This window comes from Ixodes scapularis, unplaced genomic scaffold (genome assembly GCF_016920785.2).
Source record: "Ixodes scapularis isolate PalLabHiFi unplaced genomic scaffold, ASM1692078v2 PGA_scaffold4__175_contigs__length_147842914, whole genome shotgun sequence".
NCBI lineage: Eukaryota > Metazoa > Arthropoda > Arachnida > Ixodida > Ixodidae > Ixodes > Ixodes scapularis.
Window position 1 is genome coordinate 87,138,817 of NW_024609879.1, and position 21,439 is coordinate 87,160,255.

General features: G+C 46.5%; 1 protein-coding gene across 1 annotated transcript in view; it reads left to right on the plus strand.

Moving 5' to 3' along the window:
* Nucleotides 1-3,043: 3,043 nt before the first annotated feature.
* LOC8027932 (F-actin-monooxygenase MICAL3) overlaps nucleotides 3,044-21,439 on the plus strand; it is a 104,503-nt gene continuing 86,107 nt past the window's right edge. Inside the window, exons 1-6 of the mRNA XM_042293178.1 lie at nucleotides 3,044-3,241; nucleotides 6,670-6,831; nucleotides 9,816-10,023; nucleotides 15,590-15,706; nucleotides 16,541-16,642; nucleotides 17,496-17,632. Of these exons, the coding sequence (XP_042149112.1) occupies nucleotides 3,104-3,241; nucleotides 6,670-6,831; nucleotides 9,816-10,023; nucleotides 15,590-15,706; nucleotides 16,541-16,642; nucleotides 17,496-17,632 (864 nt within the window). The 5' untranslated portion in view covers nucleotides 3,044-3,103. The remainder of the gene's footprint in view (nucleotides 3,242-6,669; nucleotides 6,832-9,815; nucleotides 10,024-15,589; nucleotides 15,707-16,540; nucleotides 16,643-17,495; nucleotides 17,633-21,439) is intronic.

The window sequence follows — 21,439 nt, forward strand, 5'->3', positions numbered from 1 at the left end:
TAAGGGGAGGAGCATAAACTGATGTAAAAAAAAAAGAATACAAGCACTACCATTTCCGTTCGCCACTAGCTGCACCAACGCCACCTACCATTCTTTGGGAAAAGCATTTTTGTATGTTTAAACCATAAAATACCGGACCACACTGTCACTGAAAACTGGGTTAATCTAGACGTGGGCACTTGTCTGGTCAAATCAGGTGCTTAACTCATAATTTGCAAAACTCCCAAGTTCGGGAAATCTTAATAGTGGGCACTTGAACGAAATGGGCACTTCCACGGTATTTTAGGGTATGTGCTTGTTATCCTAAATACATTTCTTTTTTTTTTTTTTGAGAAGTCTCTTGGGGATATCTTGTTACACAAAAGACAAATGTACCCTATTTTCCTCGCTATAGTCTGAAAAGTATACATGTTTAAAAGTTTATAGTTTAGGCTGTGCGGGACTATACAGGAATTTTGTTATTCAAGATCAGTTATGATGACAAAACATTACAAATTTTGTAAATGAAGGAGTATGTCAATGATTTATGTATAATACAAGCTTCTTTGTGAGCAAAGAAAGCAGACTTGTCATGGTGTGCCATGTACGCGAAGATTTTCGAGTCGACTAAGTACCAGGTGCGGACTGTGTACGGTTGGCGGACTATGCACCGGGTGCAAACAATCTAAAGAAAAACATTTTTTTTTTTGCCTGAATTGGCTTTTGCAGACTGCAAACCAAAAATATGTTATCTTAGTATCTGTAGTTTAGCCATAAAATACATGTATCTCAGTATTTGTGTTCCGGAATACTTTTAGGGGCATCTCTGCCCAGCCCTAGTGCAAAGAAAGTGGAGCAGGGCCAATGAGAAGGCAGAAAGAATAGCCTGAACCAAAACCTAACCATCGTGTTTTTAATTGGTTGGCCGCACGTAAACATCAGATACCCCTACCTGACAGCCCTTGCCGGCGCGTATAATAATTGCGCCTACATTGTCGCATACATTGTACACTGGTTAAATTTCTCACCTACAGCTGGGAGACTCGTCGCCCGTTGAGGCAGACCAAGTTCTAGGCTGTATAAACATACACACAATCCATTTTCTTTTTTTTTATATGGCTTACCTCCACTACTCTGTACACAGACCATGCCGGGTATGTGATTTATGATTCATGGCAACCTTGTATGGTATCGGGGAGGTCCTGTTATTATGTGCCAAAGATAAGCATGTAGGTAAAGGGCTGTCCCCTTCTGTGAAACCAGCTATGTTGACATTCTTTCACATCCGAGTCTTAGTTTCAACCTTTGCCAGCCATTACTATGTGACCTTATAGCTGCTGCTATTTGTGTGGGTTGTTTCAAACAGTTGGTAAAGTTTGTCAGCTCTTGCGGCACTACCCTAGTATTAGTAAATCTGCTACAAACTGCAAGTGTGGTTTTGTTGAAGGTCAAGAGTTTGTTCGAGGTCTGTTTTGCTAGACAAGTTGACTAGTTGGTGGCTGTCATTTAGTACCACTGCTGGTACCAAGCAAACTAGTACTTGTATTTCTTTGAGCATATGATATGTGCTGGCCATATAACCACAGCCTTTTATACCCTAGCTGTCTTCACCAGACTAATATATAATTATGTTTTAATTTGATTATTACAGTAAATACAGGCATACAACTTATTTGTGTATTGGCCCCAAACTATTTCCACATAGTTGCCAAAAAAATCAGACAGCCTTCAAATGTTGACATTAAAATCTAGATATGCACTACTAGCTAGCTTGGTAGGTTTGCCTAAACGTTTTTGTTTAGTCAACAGGCAATTTAAATGTAAAATGGATGGAGCCTGTAATTTTCCTATATATTATCATTTTTAAAGGTTTTAGTGAACCTATCAAAAAGTGTTGGGTAGAAACAATCGAAAACAGTTTTGAAGTGACTCCAACATGAAAGAAATTCTGACGTGTGCTTTTGTTTTGTTACTGGAATGTTACTTGTGACTTATCATTGGTTGAATCCCACAGGGGCCCATCATGGTGGTGAAATCGCAGCAGTGACTACTAAGTTGTGCTGTGGGCACTTGTGCTAATGCTGCAATAAATGCACCATCTTCAGCCACCTCTGTGCAAAATCTTGACTCGACGTGCTTATTTATTTTGCGAATCGGTGCAGAAACCGGAGGGCACCATCGGATATGTGACAGTCAGTCACGAGTGATCTTTTCCCATGCGTGAGTCGCACACATTCGAAAACCAATGCACCGCTGGTCGGCCCCATCGCCGCGCAGAAAGCAATAGATTGCGATCGGCTGTCATGCGTCCCACGTCGTCGTCTAGTTTCTGCGCCGAATCCGACCGACGTGTCGCGATATTTCATCTCAGTTTTAATAGGGAAATCGGATGCTTATCACTCCAATCTCGGGTTTTCTAGAATGCTTAGAGTTTGTAGATCAAGTTATGACCATAAATATCGACTACCTCAAAAACCCCTCTAGTGCCCCTTAAATAGAGTGACCCGACGTCCCATTTTGGTCGGGAGAGTCCCGTTTTAGAGGTTCGTTTCTGACGTCCCGTCTTTTTGGTCTAACGAATCCTCATGTCCCGTTTTCGCTGGAACGTGCATAGTAGGTTCAAGATGAGTACTAAGCGAATGTAAGAAAACCGTAAAAACGTTTATTTGTTACGGACGTAATGTTATAAAAATAAACATTCTATGAAACATGCTGTAGTTGCATCTGCTAATACATTTTTTCACATGAGCAAGTGTGCGGGAGACTCCTATATTACCGAATTTAACGTGCTTTGGTAGGCAACATTTCTTCCTCAGTGTTAAAAAATTTAGGAAGAAAAGCACTTGTGTTCTTAAGGAAGAACTTTTAAAAAATATGCGTGTTTATGTTTATGCAACGCAGAGCTTTGTATAAAGCCCCCCTCCCCTCTGTGTCCCGTTTTTTAGTCCAAGGATGATGGTCGCCCTACCCTTTAAGAAACCTATTTATGTGATCATTTTAAAGGGCCAAAGGCACTTTCGACTCGTGTTGTAGTAACGTTGCATGGAATTCCCGCGTTTCAGTGGGCCAGCGGCGGCAGTGAGGCAGACGGACGGGCCCCAGTGAGGGGCCGGGGTGCCCCACGATGGCGGTGAGGGGGCCCCGGGCCACGCCCGTGGGGCTGCCCCAGGCCATGAGCCCCGAGAGCGCCCTGGCCTCTGACATCTTCGACCAGTTTGTGTCGGCCGGGACCTTCAAGGCGGCGCTCTCCACCTACCGCCAGGCAAGTGCCGCCCTTCTGCACCCAACGTCCTTCTGCGTACAAGAGAATTCATGGCGTGAGGAGCGAAACGAAACTCGGGAGAGTTGCACTCGTCTCTCCGACCGTAGTCACGTGACAGAATGGAACGGCTGGTCGTGTCTTCCGAAAGCCCGGCCTTCAGCACACGATTCATGTCTTCGGCTGTGCTTTGACTGTGCGTGTGCGCTTGATGTGCACGGAATACCAAAGCGTTGGTGGAGATCGGGAGCGTGCATGAGAGCTGCAACAACTGAAGCTCCTCCCCGCCGTTCTCGAAGCATGGCAGACGGCAACAAACAGTCGTTAGTGATCGGGCATCCGAAAGAAACGCTCCGCCATTCTTGTCCCGTCGGTGAGGACGTAAACTATTGGTTTTGTGAAGCGCGTATGAATCATTAAAAGCAGATATTTCATGCCATGCATTTTTTGGGGATGTACCAGAGGCTCCTCCCACAGGTTTATTACTGTTTGCCACCCTTCCTTCGCTATGCGCAAATAGTCCACTTCTGAGGCACCTGTGGCACGGACGTCACGCAGCTTGTCGTAGCTACTGCCTTGATCCGTGGAATGGTTCAATGCCTCGGTAGCTGGTACGTGGTGGTGTTTATTCCGTGCATTCTTAAATTGTCTGACTGTACATTTGGATGCAGCTTTTTCTGGTGTTTCAGAAGTGGAGACGAAAATGCACGCGTGCCCGTAGCTTTGGCTTCATTGCTAAAAAAAAGTTGTCCCTAAGTTTAGAGGTGAGTCTCTCCTCGCTTCCTTTCCAGCGTTTGCTCTGCAAAAGCGGAAAGAGTGGAGGGCTTTGTGAGAAAAGCATGTCCTGCCCTCTTAGCCTGTAACCGAAAATTGTCAGTTATACTACTACGGTGCAACCCACTAATAACGATAATGAGAAAACACAAAATTTCAATCGTTATAACCAATAATCATTGTATCTGGACTAGAAATTGATAATTTCCAGTCTAAAAACTGATCGTTATAAGTGGTGCATTGTTATATGTGGTATCGTTATAAGTGGGTTGTACTGTAGTGAGTAGTAAGAAATAAGCAAGCAGACAAGCAGAGTGCAATTTTTCTTTATTCTCCAAATATTCCCCAGTGGATCAGGAGCCTTTGCAGCATGTGCCACTATAGTCCGTTGCAACTCAAGAACGAAGGGTGAGGGTAAGATGGGGTCGGAGAGGAGGTAGCAGACAGAACGCTAAAAAGAAAAGGAGGTTTCCCTCTCTGTTCTCCAGGGTTCTGTCTGCTTCCTCCTCCCTGGCCCGTCTTACCCTCACCCTTCGTTCTTGATTTGCAACGGACTATAGTTGCCGAGGGATGGTGCTCGGGTCTGCATTACTCTGCTTCCTTTGGGAGTGTATACACTGGCTCTAACTTTGGTGATGCTTCTTGTAAAAGGACCGTTGAAAAGAAAAAAAATGTTTTTTTTAAGCAGTCTCAGCGATGGAAGTGCTGCACCAATTGCGCCAAGGACGCAATCCTGCTACATGTAGCGCCAAATTGTCGTTTTACCGAAGAATTGTGCCATGCCTGCGTCGAGGTGAGATGCAGCAATAAAAAAATAAAAATTGGAGTCTTATCAGAGCGCCTGGTGGTACCGCGGTATTTTCCGCGCCGCAACTGTTACGCAAACCGAAACTGTGAGGGTGCATTATCATCATCATCATTGAAAGGAACAACGTTAGCAACATCTGAGACCAAAACCGCAGAGGCTATGCAAAGAACCATCCCACTGAGCAGCCTATTAAAAAAAAAAAAAAGACCGAGCTTGTGGATGTTTTCAATGTTGGCCCGCCCCGTTCCCGTGCGCTAGCTACCAGCGAAGTCAAAGCTAGCGCGAGCTCAATGCTCTGTGCATTCCTGACTTGAGTTGCACCAAACTCTGGATGGAGAGCTAATAAAGCGTAATTGTCCTTTTCGGAGTACAAACCACTGCGCGACTGCGGTATCTGCTCTGTGGGTGTCGTCGCTTCTCTGCAGCGCTTCGGTGCATGCCGAGGAGCGCATTCACTGGGTTAACTCGCCGTGATCCGATCGTGACTTCGCCAGCACATCGAAAATGAATCGGAATTTTTGAAGCGAATATCAGATACTGCAATATTTGAAGCTCTGCCCGAAAGACAACTCTAATCTGAATAAAACATCCCGCAACAGTGAGGGTTGTTAGATGCTGCTGCAGATACCTTAAAAGAAGTGCAGGCTGATAAAACTAAATATCCTGTACCATCAGAACGCAGTGTGACATATTTAATTGCATTTTTTGGTCTGACGAGCAGATAAACTTTATTTAAAAAAAATGTGTTTTTGTGTTTACTTTGTTCAATTTTATGTATCCTGTCTTAAAAAGGCGACAGGCGCTGTGTTCCAATAATAGAGATGGGCTTTATATAGCAATGCAGCATTATTTCATTTTTAAGTAATATGCCAACATATGCCGGACCCTGCTCCAAAAGGGTCACACCTGCTCCAAAACAACATTTTGCCTGTTACAAGGCCTGCTCCAAAAGGTCAAATGGCACTTCCATCAGTGCAGTCTGGTTGGGACACTCATAACAAAAATAAATTTGATGCGAAAAAATATTTTTTAGAGCAAAATTTATTTATTTTAAATTCTGCGTGCAAAGTTTGTGACGTCTCGGAATGGTCATACACTCATTCCATTTCAACGAGATGGTCATACTCTCTACCTTAACGTGATGGCCAAGCCTATGCACCTGTCCTCCACATGACCGACATGCCGAGAGAGAAAACAAGGAGAAAGGAGGTGACTACCGATTTAAAAAAAATATATTTTTGACACGCGCGTCCCTACCAAACTGATAAAAAAAAAATACTTTTTTCTTTTCAGTGGTTCTTTAAACACGGCCTGCCTAGCAGCTATATTTGGTGCCTTGTATCCGGCCTGAATGATCATAGAGTTTAACTGTGCTCGGTATTGGACTTGTTGGTTTTTCATGCTTTGATTAAACTGCGCTACGAAGGATCACAAATCACGAGACCGAGAATTTCTTGTTTACGTTTAATTCTATAGGTTTCCTCGTCCTTCTCGTCTCAGTGTCATCATCTTTAATCCTTGGCAGTGCAGTTTAATCGAAGCTCATGGAATGGTCTCAATCATTTTACCTCCTTCTGGCTGCACCGGCACTGAAAAAGCATAGTGCAGTGCAAAAAAGTGCAGAGCGACATGCTTCTGTTCGTGTCTTGAGACTGCGCTTGTAAATCGAATGTGGTGGCGTGCACCGAGCACAGCTGGTGCAGGAGGCACTGGTAAATTTGACGAGCCCAATTTTCACATTGTCGGCGAGGTCTTGCATGCGGCTTGTTCGGTGGCCGTTCTCGGCGCCTCTTATCCGGCTTGGACGAGCTTGGAGTGTCCCGCCAACGGCGAGTCTCGTGCTCCGCAGATGTGCGACGTCCTGCAGCTGAGCCCGTCACCACTGCCCGCCTTCTACCCGCGGCTTAAGGCCAAGCTGCGCTCCTGGAGGGCCGCTTCGCTGTGGGCCAAGCTGGACAAGAGGGCGGCGCACAAGTGCTACAATCGGGGCAAGGCCTGCGCGGGCATGCGGGTGAGAGCGGGGCGGGACCACTTGCGCATCCGCTTTCCGCAACACACCACTAAAGGCTTGTTCGCTTTCTCGTGGCTCCCGAGGACTGTGCGCCCTAAGACCTCTTAAAATTTCTTACGACGGAAGAAATGACCCTGGAACTGCATTTCACTAGGGGGAAGGTTTTGCGACATTTGCAAGGTCAAATTGATGTACTGCCCGTGAGAGACTGTCGTTCATAACATTCATAAAAGTTTTTTCCAAGCCAAGAGAGAAAGGATGATGCGCGAGAGAAGTAGCAAATGTACGGGACTGCCCAGTTTTCCACGGCAATCCAAAAGGTGGCGCCAGTGCATCCCCTCGTCACGAGAGATTCTAAGAGGTTTCGAGGCACACGGTCCTCAGCAGTCGCAAGTGTGCGAACCAGCCTTCACCCTAGCAGCTCTAAGGGATAGTGGGCCTAAAACTAATGAAGGACCCAACGAGCTCCGTAAAACGGAGGTGTACGTCGTCAATGTCGGTAATCTCCGCCACATGACGGTCTACGCCGCCCTATACTCTGTTTCAGGCGTAGTGTACAACGCTGTCAAAGCTACTGGCACGATCATGAGGCTTGATATCGTTGATCGTTTTCACACACACAGACAAAGCCACATGCTCGCACCAGTAGCTTTGACAGCGTAGCATATTAACTATGGAACAGAGTATAGGCTCCATTTCGGCGTAATCTGGAAACCGCGGCTCGGGCGAGCTGATGAAAGTGTCGAAGTGAAGCATGCGACAACGCATGGTCATAATGAACGCCTGCGAGAAGGTGTTGCGCGCCTTTTTCTGACCGTCTCGTTGGCTCACCTCTGTCATTCATTTTGCCGTCGGCCGAGTTACGCCAAGCTGGTGTACGGTGGTGCTATGGTGCGTTTGACACGTCCTCGTTAGTGGTTCCTAAAGTTACGCCCAACGACATCCTAGGAGTTTTGTACCGTTGCCTGGTGCGATCCCGGCAGTGGCGTAGCATGGGGGTGGATACGTCAGAAGCCTGTTCTGCTGTAGCTCGCTTTGGGCTCGTTGATCCACAGAAACTCGGGCGGCCACGAGTTGGGGCACCACGACGACTGTGACACCCGCGTTTGCTCGCGCTCTTTGACGGAACCCTTCCGACCAACCGCCAGGATCGCTACGTCCGATCGCGCTGCGCAAGCACGTGGTCGCGTAGTTGCGAGCGGGTGAGTTCTCGCTGCTCACTGATGGCTCTACAGAGAGCTTCACCGGAACCCCGCACGTCCCCTTTTTACATCACAGCGCGCGTGACTTGGAAGATGGTGAAGGAGTTGAGATGTGCCGAAAACCTCAATCTTTGTAAATTTTTAAAGTAGAAACTAGGACATGCAGGCAAAAGCAGTTTTTTACAGTGGAGCTGTTAAGGGCTAGTTTCCCCAGAATTGTGTCCCCCGCAAAGAAATGTCGACACAAAACTCTGGACAGCTACCGCCATCTATGAGCGATGGCGGCAACCAGACAATCGGCTTGCCGGCCTTGCTCATAGATGGCAACAACCTTTCTAACCTTTGGACTTTGGTTTTCACCGGAGTGGAAAGGCTGAATTTCTCTAGGCGTCGTCCTAGATGTTGTCCTCAAGGTCATCCCAGAAGTCGTCCTTGAGGTCGTCCTAGACGTTGTCTTCGAAGTCGTCCTTGAGGTCGTCCTAGACGTTGCCTTCGAAGTCGTCCTTGAGGTCGTCCTAGGTGTCGTCCTTAAGGTTGTCTAGATGTCGTTCCTGATGTCGTCCTCTAGGTGTCATACTCGAGGTCGTCTTAGAAGTCGTCCTTGAGGTCGTCCTAGACATCGTCCTTGAGGTCGTTGAAGAAGTCGTCCTTGAGGTTGTCTGACCATAGTACAGCTTGGTGGTCTTCCTTCTTCACCAGAGTGGAAAGGCTGAAAGAGTTTTGTTCTTTACTTCAGAAAGGTCGAGACTTCAACTCCCAAATTAAGCAAACAACTGAAATATAGTTTCAGAGCTCCTTTAAGTCCTTCTAAGGAGGTATCCCAACTTCACTGTGTGGGCCTCTTTACTCCAGGGTCCCATTGGAGGAATCTCTGGACTAGTCTGACCCAGGGGCCATGAGACCACCTGCCTTTAGGGACTTGCGCAGAACACTTCTTAGGCCGTGAGAGCGCCGGCCTACGGATCCCCGTGTGGCGGGTTTGAATCCCGGCCGAGGTGCCCGCAATCTGACGGAGGCTTATTGCGGAGAAGGCGCCGTGTAACCGAGCTTTCGGTTGCACGTGAAAAGATCCCCAGGTGGTCGAAATTAATCCTCGGTCCTCCGCTGGGACGTGCCAGATGCCCGTCGTTGGTTTGCCACGTAACACCCTCAAATTTGACTTAGAACACTTCTTCCCCTTCATCTTCTCAAAAAGCAATTTTTTGTAAATGAGCGCTTATTCATCGTAAGCCTAAAATTACTTTGGTCGGCTCAATGCAGTCATTTAAGATACACACAGTAAGGCATATTTTGGGTCACTGTGGCTGGAAAAGATGCCCATGGTGGTCCGGGTAGTAGTGGTACTGGTGGCGTAATCATGTCCCCCCCCCCCCCCCCCTCCCATGCGACTAGAAAAAATCCAATTGCTCCCAAGCAACAGCAAAGGCCGTAAAAAGAGCCACTCTCTAGCAGGCAGGGCCATATTAGTAAACATACTAGTCCAGTGCAACTCAAGAAGGTAGGGCGAGGGAAAGGAAGGCTTGGGAGGAGGAAGCAGACTGAACGCTGGAGAGGCGGAAACCTCCTCCTCACCACCGTTTTGTCTGCTTCCTCCTCCCTGGCTTTCCTTTCCCTCCCCTTACCTTCTTGAGTTGCAACAGACTATAGTCAGAGACACGATCCTGGGATCTAGTTGAAATCGACACTAATGATCGGAGCGGCCAGACAGAATTCCAGAAAGGGTCCGTTGCCACCACGCGTGGAAGAGGCCCAGGTTGGCTCAGCCTTCTCGATCGCCCGCAGGTGCTCATCATCGGGGGTGGGCCGTGCGGCATCCGGGTGGCCATCGAGGCTCAGCTGCTGGGGGCCAAGGTGGTGGTGCTGGAGAAGCGGGACCGGTACTCTCGTAACAACGTCCTGCACCTGTGGCCCTTCGTCATCCACGACCTCCGGGCCCTGGGCGCCAAGAAGTTCTTCGGCAAGTTCTGCGCCGGCTCCATCGACCACATCAGTGAGCGCGCTTTCCTCTCCCCTCTCTCTCTCCCACGATGCCTCCCGGTGAACTGTGGCTTTGTTCTTTGATGGGAAGAGCTCTGTGAGGTCACATGACAGCGACGTCAGATGATGTCATGGTGTCACGGGGCGTCGCAGGTTTTCGCGACGATTCTTTGTGGCAATTTGTTGCGACGTGTACTTCGTGATGGTTCTTCGTGACGGTTTCATCATAGAATTTGGCTGGTAAAACACATTCTGCATTAAAATCTTTCCTTATGTCATTCTTTTTTGTTACGGTGGAGCTTTTAAGGGCTAGGTTCTCCAGGATCGTGTCCGTGTATGTCGACACAAACCTACCTGTACAGCTACCGCCATCTATAAGCGACGGCGGCAAGCACACAACCACTATGGTTTTTGCCGTCGCTCGTAGAGGGCGCCAACCTTTCCAGCTATAATAGAAGAATGGATAGTTGGGCGTGTTGGTGGGAATTCATCGTAGGAAACAGCGCGAAAAACAGACGACAAAGAAGCACACAGTGTATCGAGTACAGCTCCGCTGGTCTTCCTCCTTCACGAGTTTCTCTATCAGTTTCTTGTAATGGTTATTTATATTCTTGCTTTATAGAAAAGTAGTAAAGATTTAGTCTTTGTATGGGTAATGTTGAATTCTTTTCTTAAATCTTGATCACTATGTACATTCTATATCAGTATGTTTATTACGAGTACTGTATTTTCTGGACTGTAGTTTGCACCCGGTGTATATCCTGCGCTTCATCCCTAGTACGCCAGTGACAAATTCTCGTACACAGCACAACTTGACAAATACCCTCTTTACTAGCGCACAAAGTTTCAGTTGTACATAAATCACCATTAAGATTCCCTGTCATTCACAAAATTCTTTACGTCTCGGCATAAAGAATGATGTAGAACAAATAAATTGTTGCATAGTCCGCACGTGAAGATAATCTGCACTCCATAAAAATTCAACTTTTAAACATGTAGTATCGAAAATATGGTACCTTATCTGGGCCATGCCAGCAGTGCAAGCTTAGCACATGTTTTGGAGGTTGCATTCATATTTTTACTTCATAAAAGGTCATAAAAATACTCTGACCTGTCCATAGGCGCCGACTACGGAAAACTCAAGGCCCCCCCTTCCCCCCCCCCCACCCCCAACTCTCCTGGCAGTACCTGGCTGCAGCAGCCCCCCCCCCCCCTACCCTCCCCACACACACACACACTCCACAGTCAGGGATTGAAAAAACAAAACAAAAAAAGCACTAATTAGCAAAATAATTGCCTGGAACTTAAACGTTAAATTTCAGTGAGTGAAAATAAACATGTTTCTAATTAGAAACTTGCTGCGCTTCATCGAACCCCAAAGTCAGTCTATTATACGGTGACTTGATGCACCTGGGAAACGTGAGGGTGTAGGTGCGTCATTTTGCAGCAGGGGCGCCCAAAGCCGGCGATGCAAAAGCACGGAGGATAATAATATCATCAGTGTTTTTGGTTTTTTTTTTTTACCACACAAAATAAACTACACATATTGTGAAATGCTTATTCTCTGCCCAAACGTAGTGCCAGTGGTCCGGATTGAATACCAAAGTTTTAGAACAAACATTTATCTTATTCAAAAGTTATGAGTAGGTTTTTGTGTCCTGGTAGTTTGCGCCTTTAAACCTTATGAATTTGTGGGCGGCTCTGTTGGCGACTACAGTGTAGACCGCATATAATGTATGTCGCGGGAATCGCGAAAATCCGCACTATAAGGGGTACCGCGCCATAACTAAAACATCAATTTTTCAGGCCAAAATACATGCCATTAGACAACTTACCTTTGTAAAAGAATTTATTTTATGTTAGATGAAAAATAAAGCTTAGTTTGACGAAAGTCTTTATTTCACCAGACTAGTAGACTTCTCTCTCAAGCGACTTTTGCCTGGCGCTGCATTCTAGCGGCGTCGCGGACGGACGTTGCGAGCGTTCAGGATTGCTAACCCTAATGACTCTTCTCCGGTGATGAAAACGCGTGAAAATTCGCATCCTTTATACGGTACGTGCCAGTAATACCTTCAACTTGAGCATAGGCATGAAATGCTCCAAATAAGAAATCCGGGCGATGTTCGAAAACACAAATGCTTCGAAAGCACCACTGTCGTCGAAGTGAACAAACACAACGACACGGGCGTTTCTGCCGTCTTGAGAGTGCCGCCACGACACTGCCGCATGAGTATGTGAATCTTCCCTTCTGGTACGTGCTGGGTTATCATAGCAACACACAACGAAAATTCACAGTCAAGGATAGCGCTTTTACGCGGAACATTGAGCTTCCACCACGCCGTCTACGTCGACGATCACAACCGACGCCATGTTTGCGGATAGAAGAAGCTGCCCCGTGACCGGCATGCACTTCTTTTCGACCTGCGATTGGTCTGTCGTTGCCCTAAAACGCAGCGGAGGGACGCACGCACGTGAACGACACGTGCGTGCGTCTCTCCGTCGCTATGGCAACTGAAGCTTCTCTCTTCGCTTCTTCGAGCAACCTCCTTGCCCCACGAGTGCCGCTTGCGGCTAGCGCCGTTATCTTGGTTATCTAGTGTCGCACAGGGCAGCGTGCTCGCTGCGCCGGTCGGCGCGGTCGGCAGGCTGTTTCAGAAACCGCACTATAACCGGTATTTCCCTTCGCGCGCTTGCATTTTAACCGGTATGTAATTACATGGAGTTCTATGGGAGGCGAACTGGTGGTTTAAAAAAGCCGCGTTATGCCCGGTCCTGCACTATAAGCGGTTACGTTGTAAGTGGTATATACTGTATTTTCCCTTTGAAAATTTCCGAAACCCGCTTGTAACATTTTACTTCAGGTAATGTTTTTTTCTAAAAATTTGACATGGCTCTGGACTGCTAGGGTTATTTTTGGGCAAAGACTGAGCGTTCGGTGATGCATAATTTATTTTCGCGATTAAAAACACTACTGCAAGTTCCAAGAGAACACCCGCAAGCAAGAGATTGCTTATCTCGTTTCTGGGTTGCACGTCCGTAACATAAAAATTCCGAAAAATCCTTCACCCCACGATTGCCACTGAATATCGACCACAAGATGTCCTAAGGGAATCACATCAACCACATGATATCCTAAGGCAGGGGTGCACAACATACGGCCCGCGGGCCACGTGCGGTCCGCGAGCGCTTTTCTAGCGGCCCGCGGCCCGGCTTAGCACAGAAATTCGCTTACTATGCCATTCAATCAATTGAGCGCTCGCTCCGCTTGGCAAGCAGCAGTGAAGCCCTCTGACCTACTTCTCTGTCTTTGGCGAAGTAACTACGATTTCTCAATTCAAATTTTCCCTCTTTACTAATCCCGCTGAGAACAATAAAACAGCATGTGCAGCTGTCCCTGTCCATGGTGTGGATCTGAATCAACATGTCTGTACTCGGAACGCGAAAACTTGTTGCTCTCTCTCAACAGATCCCTTCCCTCTTTCACCACGGACGCTATCAACCCTCTCCCTTCTTTTTGGGACAGTTAGGGGTCGCATTGTCGGATTGGAGGACTGCGATCCGACGATGAAACTGGGGCTTATCGACCTCCAGTGTCCACCGGCGCTGAAGACTATTCATCGCGAATTTCATCTGCCTGAGTTTTACAAAAACCTAGACAAGAACAAGTACGGAAACCTGGTGGACAACGCCTAGAAATTGTCGTCACATTTCGGGAGCACGTATGTCTGTGAGCAAACCTTTTCACTGATGACTCTCAACAACAACCGCCCTCGACCTTCCCTGAAGGACATGACATTGCGGGATGTGCTGACGACGGCAACGAGTGAGATGACATATGATATCGGAAGCCTGACCGCAGCCAAGATGTGCAACACGTCGCACTAGGTGCGGCCCACACAGTTTTCAATGAACCAATTTTGGCCCGCCTAAATGTTTAGTTGTGCACCCCTGTCCTAAGGGGATCGCATTAACCGCGCGATCTGTGGTATCGGTGCAGGTGACAAATGTGCTGGCCGTGGGTTCTCTTGTGTTTATCGCATTCTGACAGGTGAATCTGCTGCGTCCGCAATCTACGGTATCTGTTCTCACGGCGTGCTTGTTTGTAGCGGGTTCCCGCACTTTTGTCCATGATCTGCGCACGTGATATCGATTCCCGTGACACCTGAGTTTATAGCGGGCTCTCGCGTTTATTGCGCTGTGACGTGTGAACGTGTTGCGTCTGCATTTTGTGGTATCCGTTCTTGTGACAGGGGAGTTTGTAGTGGATTCCCGCATACTTATCACTGTGAGACTCGGATTTTCCGTGTCCGCGATCTGTGGTATCAGTTCCCGTTCCACATAGTTCGTAATAACAGCCCGCCCCCCCTTCCTTCTTCGTGCTTATTACCAAATTTGATTAAATTATGCTGTTACATCCTTAAGCATTGCTCACCTCATAGTTCTCATCATTTATCTCTTAATTTTGGATGGGCGTTCTTTTGGAGCTTTACGGTAAGTATTTTTATGAGACATGCTGTATAATGGAAGCTAGAGGGGACCGTTGTGCCCCAATTCCCCCCCCCCCAACCTCCCGGAAATTGAAAATGTTTCCCCTATGAACCTGTCTACAGTAAAGCAGTTCTTTTCTTATATATCTGAACTACACCATTGTTTCTGGGCTTTTGCTATCATTGCTAGGAGAATAAGACAAAATTTCGGTGAGTTTTTCGAGAGTGGCACTATCATTGGCAATTGAGGCACCGATACATATAACGTTCCAATGTAGTAAACTTTTTTTTCTAAACTCTTTTTACTATGTACAGAGTCTACTGCAGCACCTCTGTTTCGTATCCTTCTCCATGTGTAGAACCAGGAGTTTGCATGCTCAGCTATTCCTGTAAGGGGTGCTAGGACGATACCACCTAAAATAATCGAGGCCCGCAAACAGCCTCTCCTTTATTCCGTGAAACTCCATCACAGTTAAATGGCGTCAACTCGGCAATTGGACCCGAGCCTTATGCTGAGCGTTCTTCGACGCGTTGATTGAACACAGGCCTATCCGAACGCTAATGCAGCATCTGTGTCCAATCTGTGTCTTCGCTTGATCTCGCTGTGGTGACGCCGAAATTTCAGTGCACACGCTTTGACCATTTTAGGTGGTGTTGGTTAGGATTGCATGGTCTAGTTTCTACATTTATTTTTCTCCATTTTGAGATTGTCTTTCTACGATGAAAACTCAATCTGTCTGCCCTAGGCATTGTATAAAACCCAAAATTACAACTTCGCGTGGTGTTTTTACCTCATTAAATGTGCGACCAAACACTGCAATATGCCTTTTTTTTTTAGATATTTTGAAGGAAAGGCAGTGTCGCTGTTTATGGTCGCAATCTTTAGGGTGAAAAAATCCACGCATGATTGTAATTTTGGGTTTTATAGGATACTTGGGGTGCGCAGATTGAGTTCGCGTGGTAGAATGACGATCTCAAGAACCGCTGTAGTGCCCCTTTTAGAGTCCTCGTCGTAGCATTGTTTGAGCGAGGTGAAGCACAGTTTGATGTTCTGTGGCCAACGAAGCGTCCATGTGTGCGTGCTCCATCCAGGCATCAGGCAGCTCCAGCTCATCCTCCTGAAAGTTGCGCTGCTCCTGGGAGTTGAGGTGCACGAGAACGTGACCTTCAAGGACCTCCTCGAGCCCCCCGAAGACCAGAGTCAAGAGAGTAAGTGAGCCCCCCCCCCCCCCCTTTATCGCCTTTCTTTCTTTATCTTCACATCAACGATGTGACAGGAACGTTTGCTGTCGACCGATTTAGCATTTTGAGGTACTACTTGCGAGTGTATTCGGTGAGCTTCGTGCGGAATAGTGAACCTCAAGCTGTTGTTTTGTCTTCTTTTCTGTGACATTGCGGAACGCCAAAGAATGCACCGTGACACGAGACGTATGAACATAAAATCTATGTCCTGCATTTCTTAAGGAGATGCTGAACCAAAATTTGGAGCTCAGAAAACGAGGCTGGAGCGATAGGCGGGATGCTGCAAAATACAAAAACGTCACTCATACAGGGATGTCTCTAATGGGTGGCCGCATTTTTGAAAAAGTGCGCGATTGAACACGGCCTACGAAGCTGAAGAGACAAGTCACGTCACGATTCTCATTCCCTCTTCTCGCTTCGTCCCATCGAGCTGATGAACCGAAGTGAGAAGGAGAGAAGTGAGGTTGGCTTCCCCTCATTCTCAACTATTCCAGGGAGATCGGGATGTCACAGTTCTCTCTTGATCGCGCCCTTTTTTTCCAAAAATGCGGCCATCCGTTTGAGATATCGATGTATAAGTGATGTTTTGGAGTTTGTAGCGTCCCGCTCAATGCTTCTGCGGCCTTATTTTGCGAAATTTGAATTTTGGTTCAGCATCCCTTTATGCGATCAGTGTCAGTAACTATCCCAAGTCTTTACGGTACAAAAGTCTCTCAGGTTTTTTTTCTTGGTTTTACCGCAAAAGTTTCGGCCTGCCCGTCCATATAGAACCGACCAAGGGGAGTGTGCTTCTGTGTGCAGGGATAGGCTGGAGGGCACAGGTGCTTCCAGCAGACCACCCGGCATCCCAGTACGAATTCGACGTGCTCATTGGAGCCGACGGAAAACGCAACACGCTCAAAGGTGAGTGCCGTCTCCAGTTTAGGAGGCTCCCTATGTCGTCGAGGGTGGGGTCCCTACTTCGTTTTAGCACGAACAACCACCCACAGTTATGTCGAGCCTGAAGTATTAGTGCATGGATTCTCAAAATGGGTTCCTAGGAACCGAGGGGCTTCCCAGAGTACACCCATAGAGCCCCTGAGCCAAATTTTCTTTGGTGCCACTGCCCCTAAGTATGAATTCTTCCAACTTAAGCACTATTTTTCTTTTCGGATCTGGGCCGTCTATTGATGCATAGTTACGAGCTAAACATTCCCTAGTATTATGTGCATTATTGTTTACGACGTCTGTAGGCTTCTACACTGCTTTACTGCATCACTGCCAGAACCGTTTAGAGCAAATATGGCTTCCTCGAAATCTCGAGGTTTGCAAACTCCTGTACAAGTGTGTGGTAGCATGCATCACATTAACGAGTAGTGAAACGTGTACCAGAAAAATGATTAGTTGTGAAATCGGGGTTGAAATGGCCATGTTTCCCCTGCCCAAGAATACTCGTTGAATGTTTTCGAATCGCTGCGTTTCGTATTGTCTGCTGGAACGGGAGAATTGAATCAGTCAGGCTTTCGGATTGGCTGATGTTGGTCTCCTACTGGGTGAAAAAAATGTATCTAGTTTGCCAGAGGAGGAACACTGGCCAGTTTTCCAGCTGGTGAGTAGGCTGGGCCATGGGTGTGAAACAAAAATTGGTGGTTTTGGCACTATTGGACCATCTCTTGAACTTTGGTTCCGAACATAAAAACGGAAGTTTACATTACGTAAAACTTGAGAAACAAGCCCTTTCGGCGAGGAGACGGAGGGCTTCTTCTTCCGGTTGCAGGTTTCAACCGCAAGGAGTTCCGTGGCAAGCTGGCCATCGCCATCACGGCCAACTTCATGAACAGGCATACCCTGGAGGAGGCTCGGGTGCAGGAGATCAGTGGGGTGGCCTTCATCTTCAACCAGAAGTTCTTCCAGGTGAGGGCCGACGTGCTTGCCTGTCGCGTCTCCGTAACTGGCTTTGTTTCTTCTTTTCTTTTGTGTTTGTCGGCTGAAAAAAACGAGAGCAAAAATTAAGGGGTGTGATTCCACGAGAGATCAAACCTGCAGGTCCACTAAACATTTTTATTTTTTCTGTTTTTTTTAATATCTGATGTACTCACAAATGAATCGTACGAAACTGAACTTTTTTTCGTGAAACGCGTTTTCACTACGAGAAAAAAAATGTTTCAAGATTGTGTGACAGCCCTGCTCTCACCGCGGACTCTGCATTAGTTGCCAGATTTCCGGTTTTGTGGAAGGCAGGCAACGAGTGGTAGGCCAAAAATGTTTCCGGTTTCATGTAGTACACCAAAGTTTTCGTCAACTGCGTGCAATTATTATGTCCTTTATGAATTAAAAAATATATTAAAAAATTCATAACTTTTCATTCATCATAACAACAAATACACCAACTTTCAGGCCTTCCACCTCAATATGTATGGCATTAGCGACTCTGAAAACTATACATAATATAGGCCAGGGCATCTAAATTATACCTGTAAAATATGAACTTCCAATAAAAAAAGAAACATAGAAAAATATACATTTTGAAAAAAACACATTTTCAAAAAAATACCTACCGTAATATCCCGAGTCATCGCCCACCCCCCTACCGCCTGAAATTCTTTAAAAAAGTGGGGTGGGCCATGTCTCGGTGGGTGAGCACAAACACTTGAAAAAAAGCAGAAAAACCGCCTATTTTTCTCTGCGTATCTAGCGCTGATGCACAAGAGATACATCAAACTCAAAACTCGATTTAGTTTCATTGTTTTATAGAAAAAATGCTCACGAAAGAATATTTTACTATAGCAAAGTTCGATGCTTGCATACGCGCTAGAAACACCGCCGATCTGCATATAGCACGAACGTTTGTTCCGTGAAAGAATGTGACCATTATGTTCTCCTAGTTAGTTAAAAAAGAAAGAAAGAAAAGTCTACAAGAAAATAGAAAAACCGACCAGGCGCAACGAGCGAGCGAGCGAGCGGACCAAAGAAGCGACCAAGAGCAATGCTGGGAAAGCGGGAAAGCCGGCGGTCGCGTTGGCAAATACTTTGGCGTCGGGCCAAGTCGGGCGCCTTGTCAATTGCAAGCTCTTGCGCAACTTTCTTGTTTGGTGCGTACATACGTGCGTCCGTGCACGGCGGGCTATCAATGCACGGTTGGGACGCTCTGCAAACGTCTGTGTAGGACGTTCCAGCAAAGCTTTATTTACGCTTTGGCTTTGCCTAAAATATTGCACAACCGCGGTCGCGACGGGCGGGAAGAAGGAGCGGGTTCGCAATGACCTTACTTCGGCGAAGACAGACTTTGACCTAACACTCCGCGGTTACGTTAACGAACTCTTATTTTGTTATCTCCATCGTTTTCCTTTCGCACGGATACACGACCACTTTGGGGTCGCTCACGGAGAAAATGCGTAAACAAAAAGAAGTGTCTTTCCCTCCTTCGTTTTACTTTGTCACGGACGTCCTCCAACTGTAAGGTCCGCGGCCGCGTCATTCGGGTAGGATGAGTGTTCGCGGATCGCAGAGTCCGCGCTGGTGTATTTGAAGGGGTGGGCGATGACTCGGTGTTTTTTCGGAAATCGATATTGGCCTAAAAAATGGGGTGGGCGATGGCTCGGGGATGGGCGATGACTCGGGATATTACAATATATTAAAAAAAAAAAAAAAAAAACTTTTTCTCGAATACATATATTAAAACTCTGGGGCACAACTCTCCTTAGGCCTGGCAACAATGATGTTCAAAACATGTTGCATCATTTGCTTGGTACAAAAGTTCTGATTAGGGGTGTCGCGAACTTTTGTCGAACCGGATTTTTAGGTCGAACTTTCGGGGTTCGAGTGGGTCGAACCGGTTCGACGAACCTTCGAAACTTTTCACCAGATTCGACCGGTTCGACTTTGCGGTCAGTGTGGCCAGACCTTAATAGATGCATGTCTAGGTTTGGAGAATTTATTTTTATGCAAATGGTTATTTTATTTTATGAACAGTTGGAATTAAAAGAAACCACTTCTATTCACTAAAGACTTTAATAACTTAATTTTTTTTGTACTGTATTAACTGAAATAACCAACCAGCGGTGCCCTTAATTCATCCATTAGCCATTACAATCCAATCCGAAGCCAACTGGCCAGCCTGTCGCGCATGCGCACACGAGTCGAACCTCAATACAAGGTTCGTTGAAATTTCCACGAAAAGTTCGAAAAAGTCGAACCAGGTCGAACTCGAACCTCGGCCTGTTCACGACACCCCTAGTTCTGAGCGGTCAAAGTGACGGTTGCGAGGCGCCTCGACTCCTGCGTTTTTCCGCTGCACCCCGCCAAGTTTTTTTTCTCTTTTTTTTTTTTTTTTTAGGAAAAGCAAATTTTTTTTTGTCGCAAATAAGAAATTTATGTGTTTAGCTTGCTGTAATAAAAAACAAATTTCCAGATTTTTAAAATTTTTTTTCTTGTGGTTGTTTACGTGCACTCGTGTGCACTCGTGAAAGTTTACGCTCCTTAATCGCGCTTGGACTTTGCATGTCTCATTTATTAAAACTGTAGGAAATAAAACAACAGCGTCTCAGGTACAAGGCTACAGGGCGCTTATGTTAAGGCGAAGCCAAGGAGGAGATTCATTCACGTTTGCCACGCGGTATATGTGGTTCCCGGTCGCTGTCGCTCTCAGGAGCTAGTAAGATATTTGAACTCACGTTTGCCGTGGGGTTAACGTACACATCCGCCTTGGCTCCTCCGTAACATAAGTGCCCCGTACCTTTGTACACAAGGCGTGGTGCCTCTATTCTCTACAGTTCTAATAATCGAATAAACGAAACTCGAGCAGACTTCAGCCTAACCCCTGCATGAACAGAACATTGTTCATGCGCTTCTTTCCTTGCGTCTAAAAACGTAACAACGACCTAAATATGACGGCTTGTCCCCTTGAAGAAAACTCTGGGCGCGACAGTTCAGCTAGACTCTTTTCAAATGCGCGGTGGCAGAGTTGGTGTCGGCGTGTCAGTGATGTCATCTGGACGTTTATGTGTTTGTGCGTGTATGCCCAGGAAAGGCACAGATACAGAGGTTCATTGCACGTGAACTTTGACTCTGCCTGGTTCGTGGCCGCTGGTGTTGGTCGTCAGCGGGGATCTCCACGGTCGCAACAGCATTGCGAAACCTTCGGGCTTCAGTTGGTTTGGCAGCGCAGACGAAGCAACGGGAGAGGCGACAGACGTCGCCGTTGTGCACTCAATGCGCGCAGCACATAGGTCACTCAGAGTTTTTTGTGTCGATTAAGGAGTGTAAACTTTCATGAGTGCACGTAAACACCACAAGAAAAACAAAGGTAAAAAAAAATCTGGAAATATGCTTTTATTACAGCAAGCTACAACACACAAATTTCTTATTTGTGGCAAAAAAAAATTACTTCTCCTTAAAAAAATAAAAAAAAAAACCTAGCAGGGTGAAGCGAAAAACGCCGGAGTCGAAACAGCCTCGCAACCGCCACTTTGACCGCTCAGAACTTTTTTACTAAGCAAATGATGCAACATGTTTTTGTACATTCTTGTTGCCTGGCCTAAGGAGACCCAGAGTTTTAATAAAATCGAGACCGGGTATTTTTTTTATTTTATTTTTTCACTATGGATATTTTTTTTTAAATGTGTTCTTTCAAAATATTTTTTTTTTATGTTTCTATTTTTATTGGAAGTTCATATTTTGCAGGTATAATTTAGATGCCCTGGCCTTTATTATTTCTAGTTT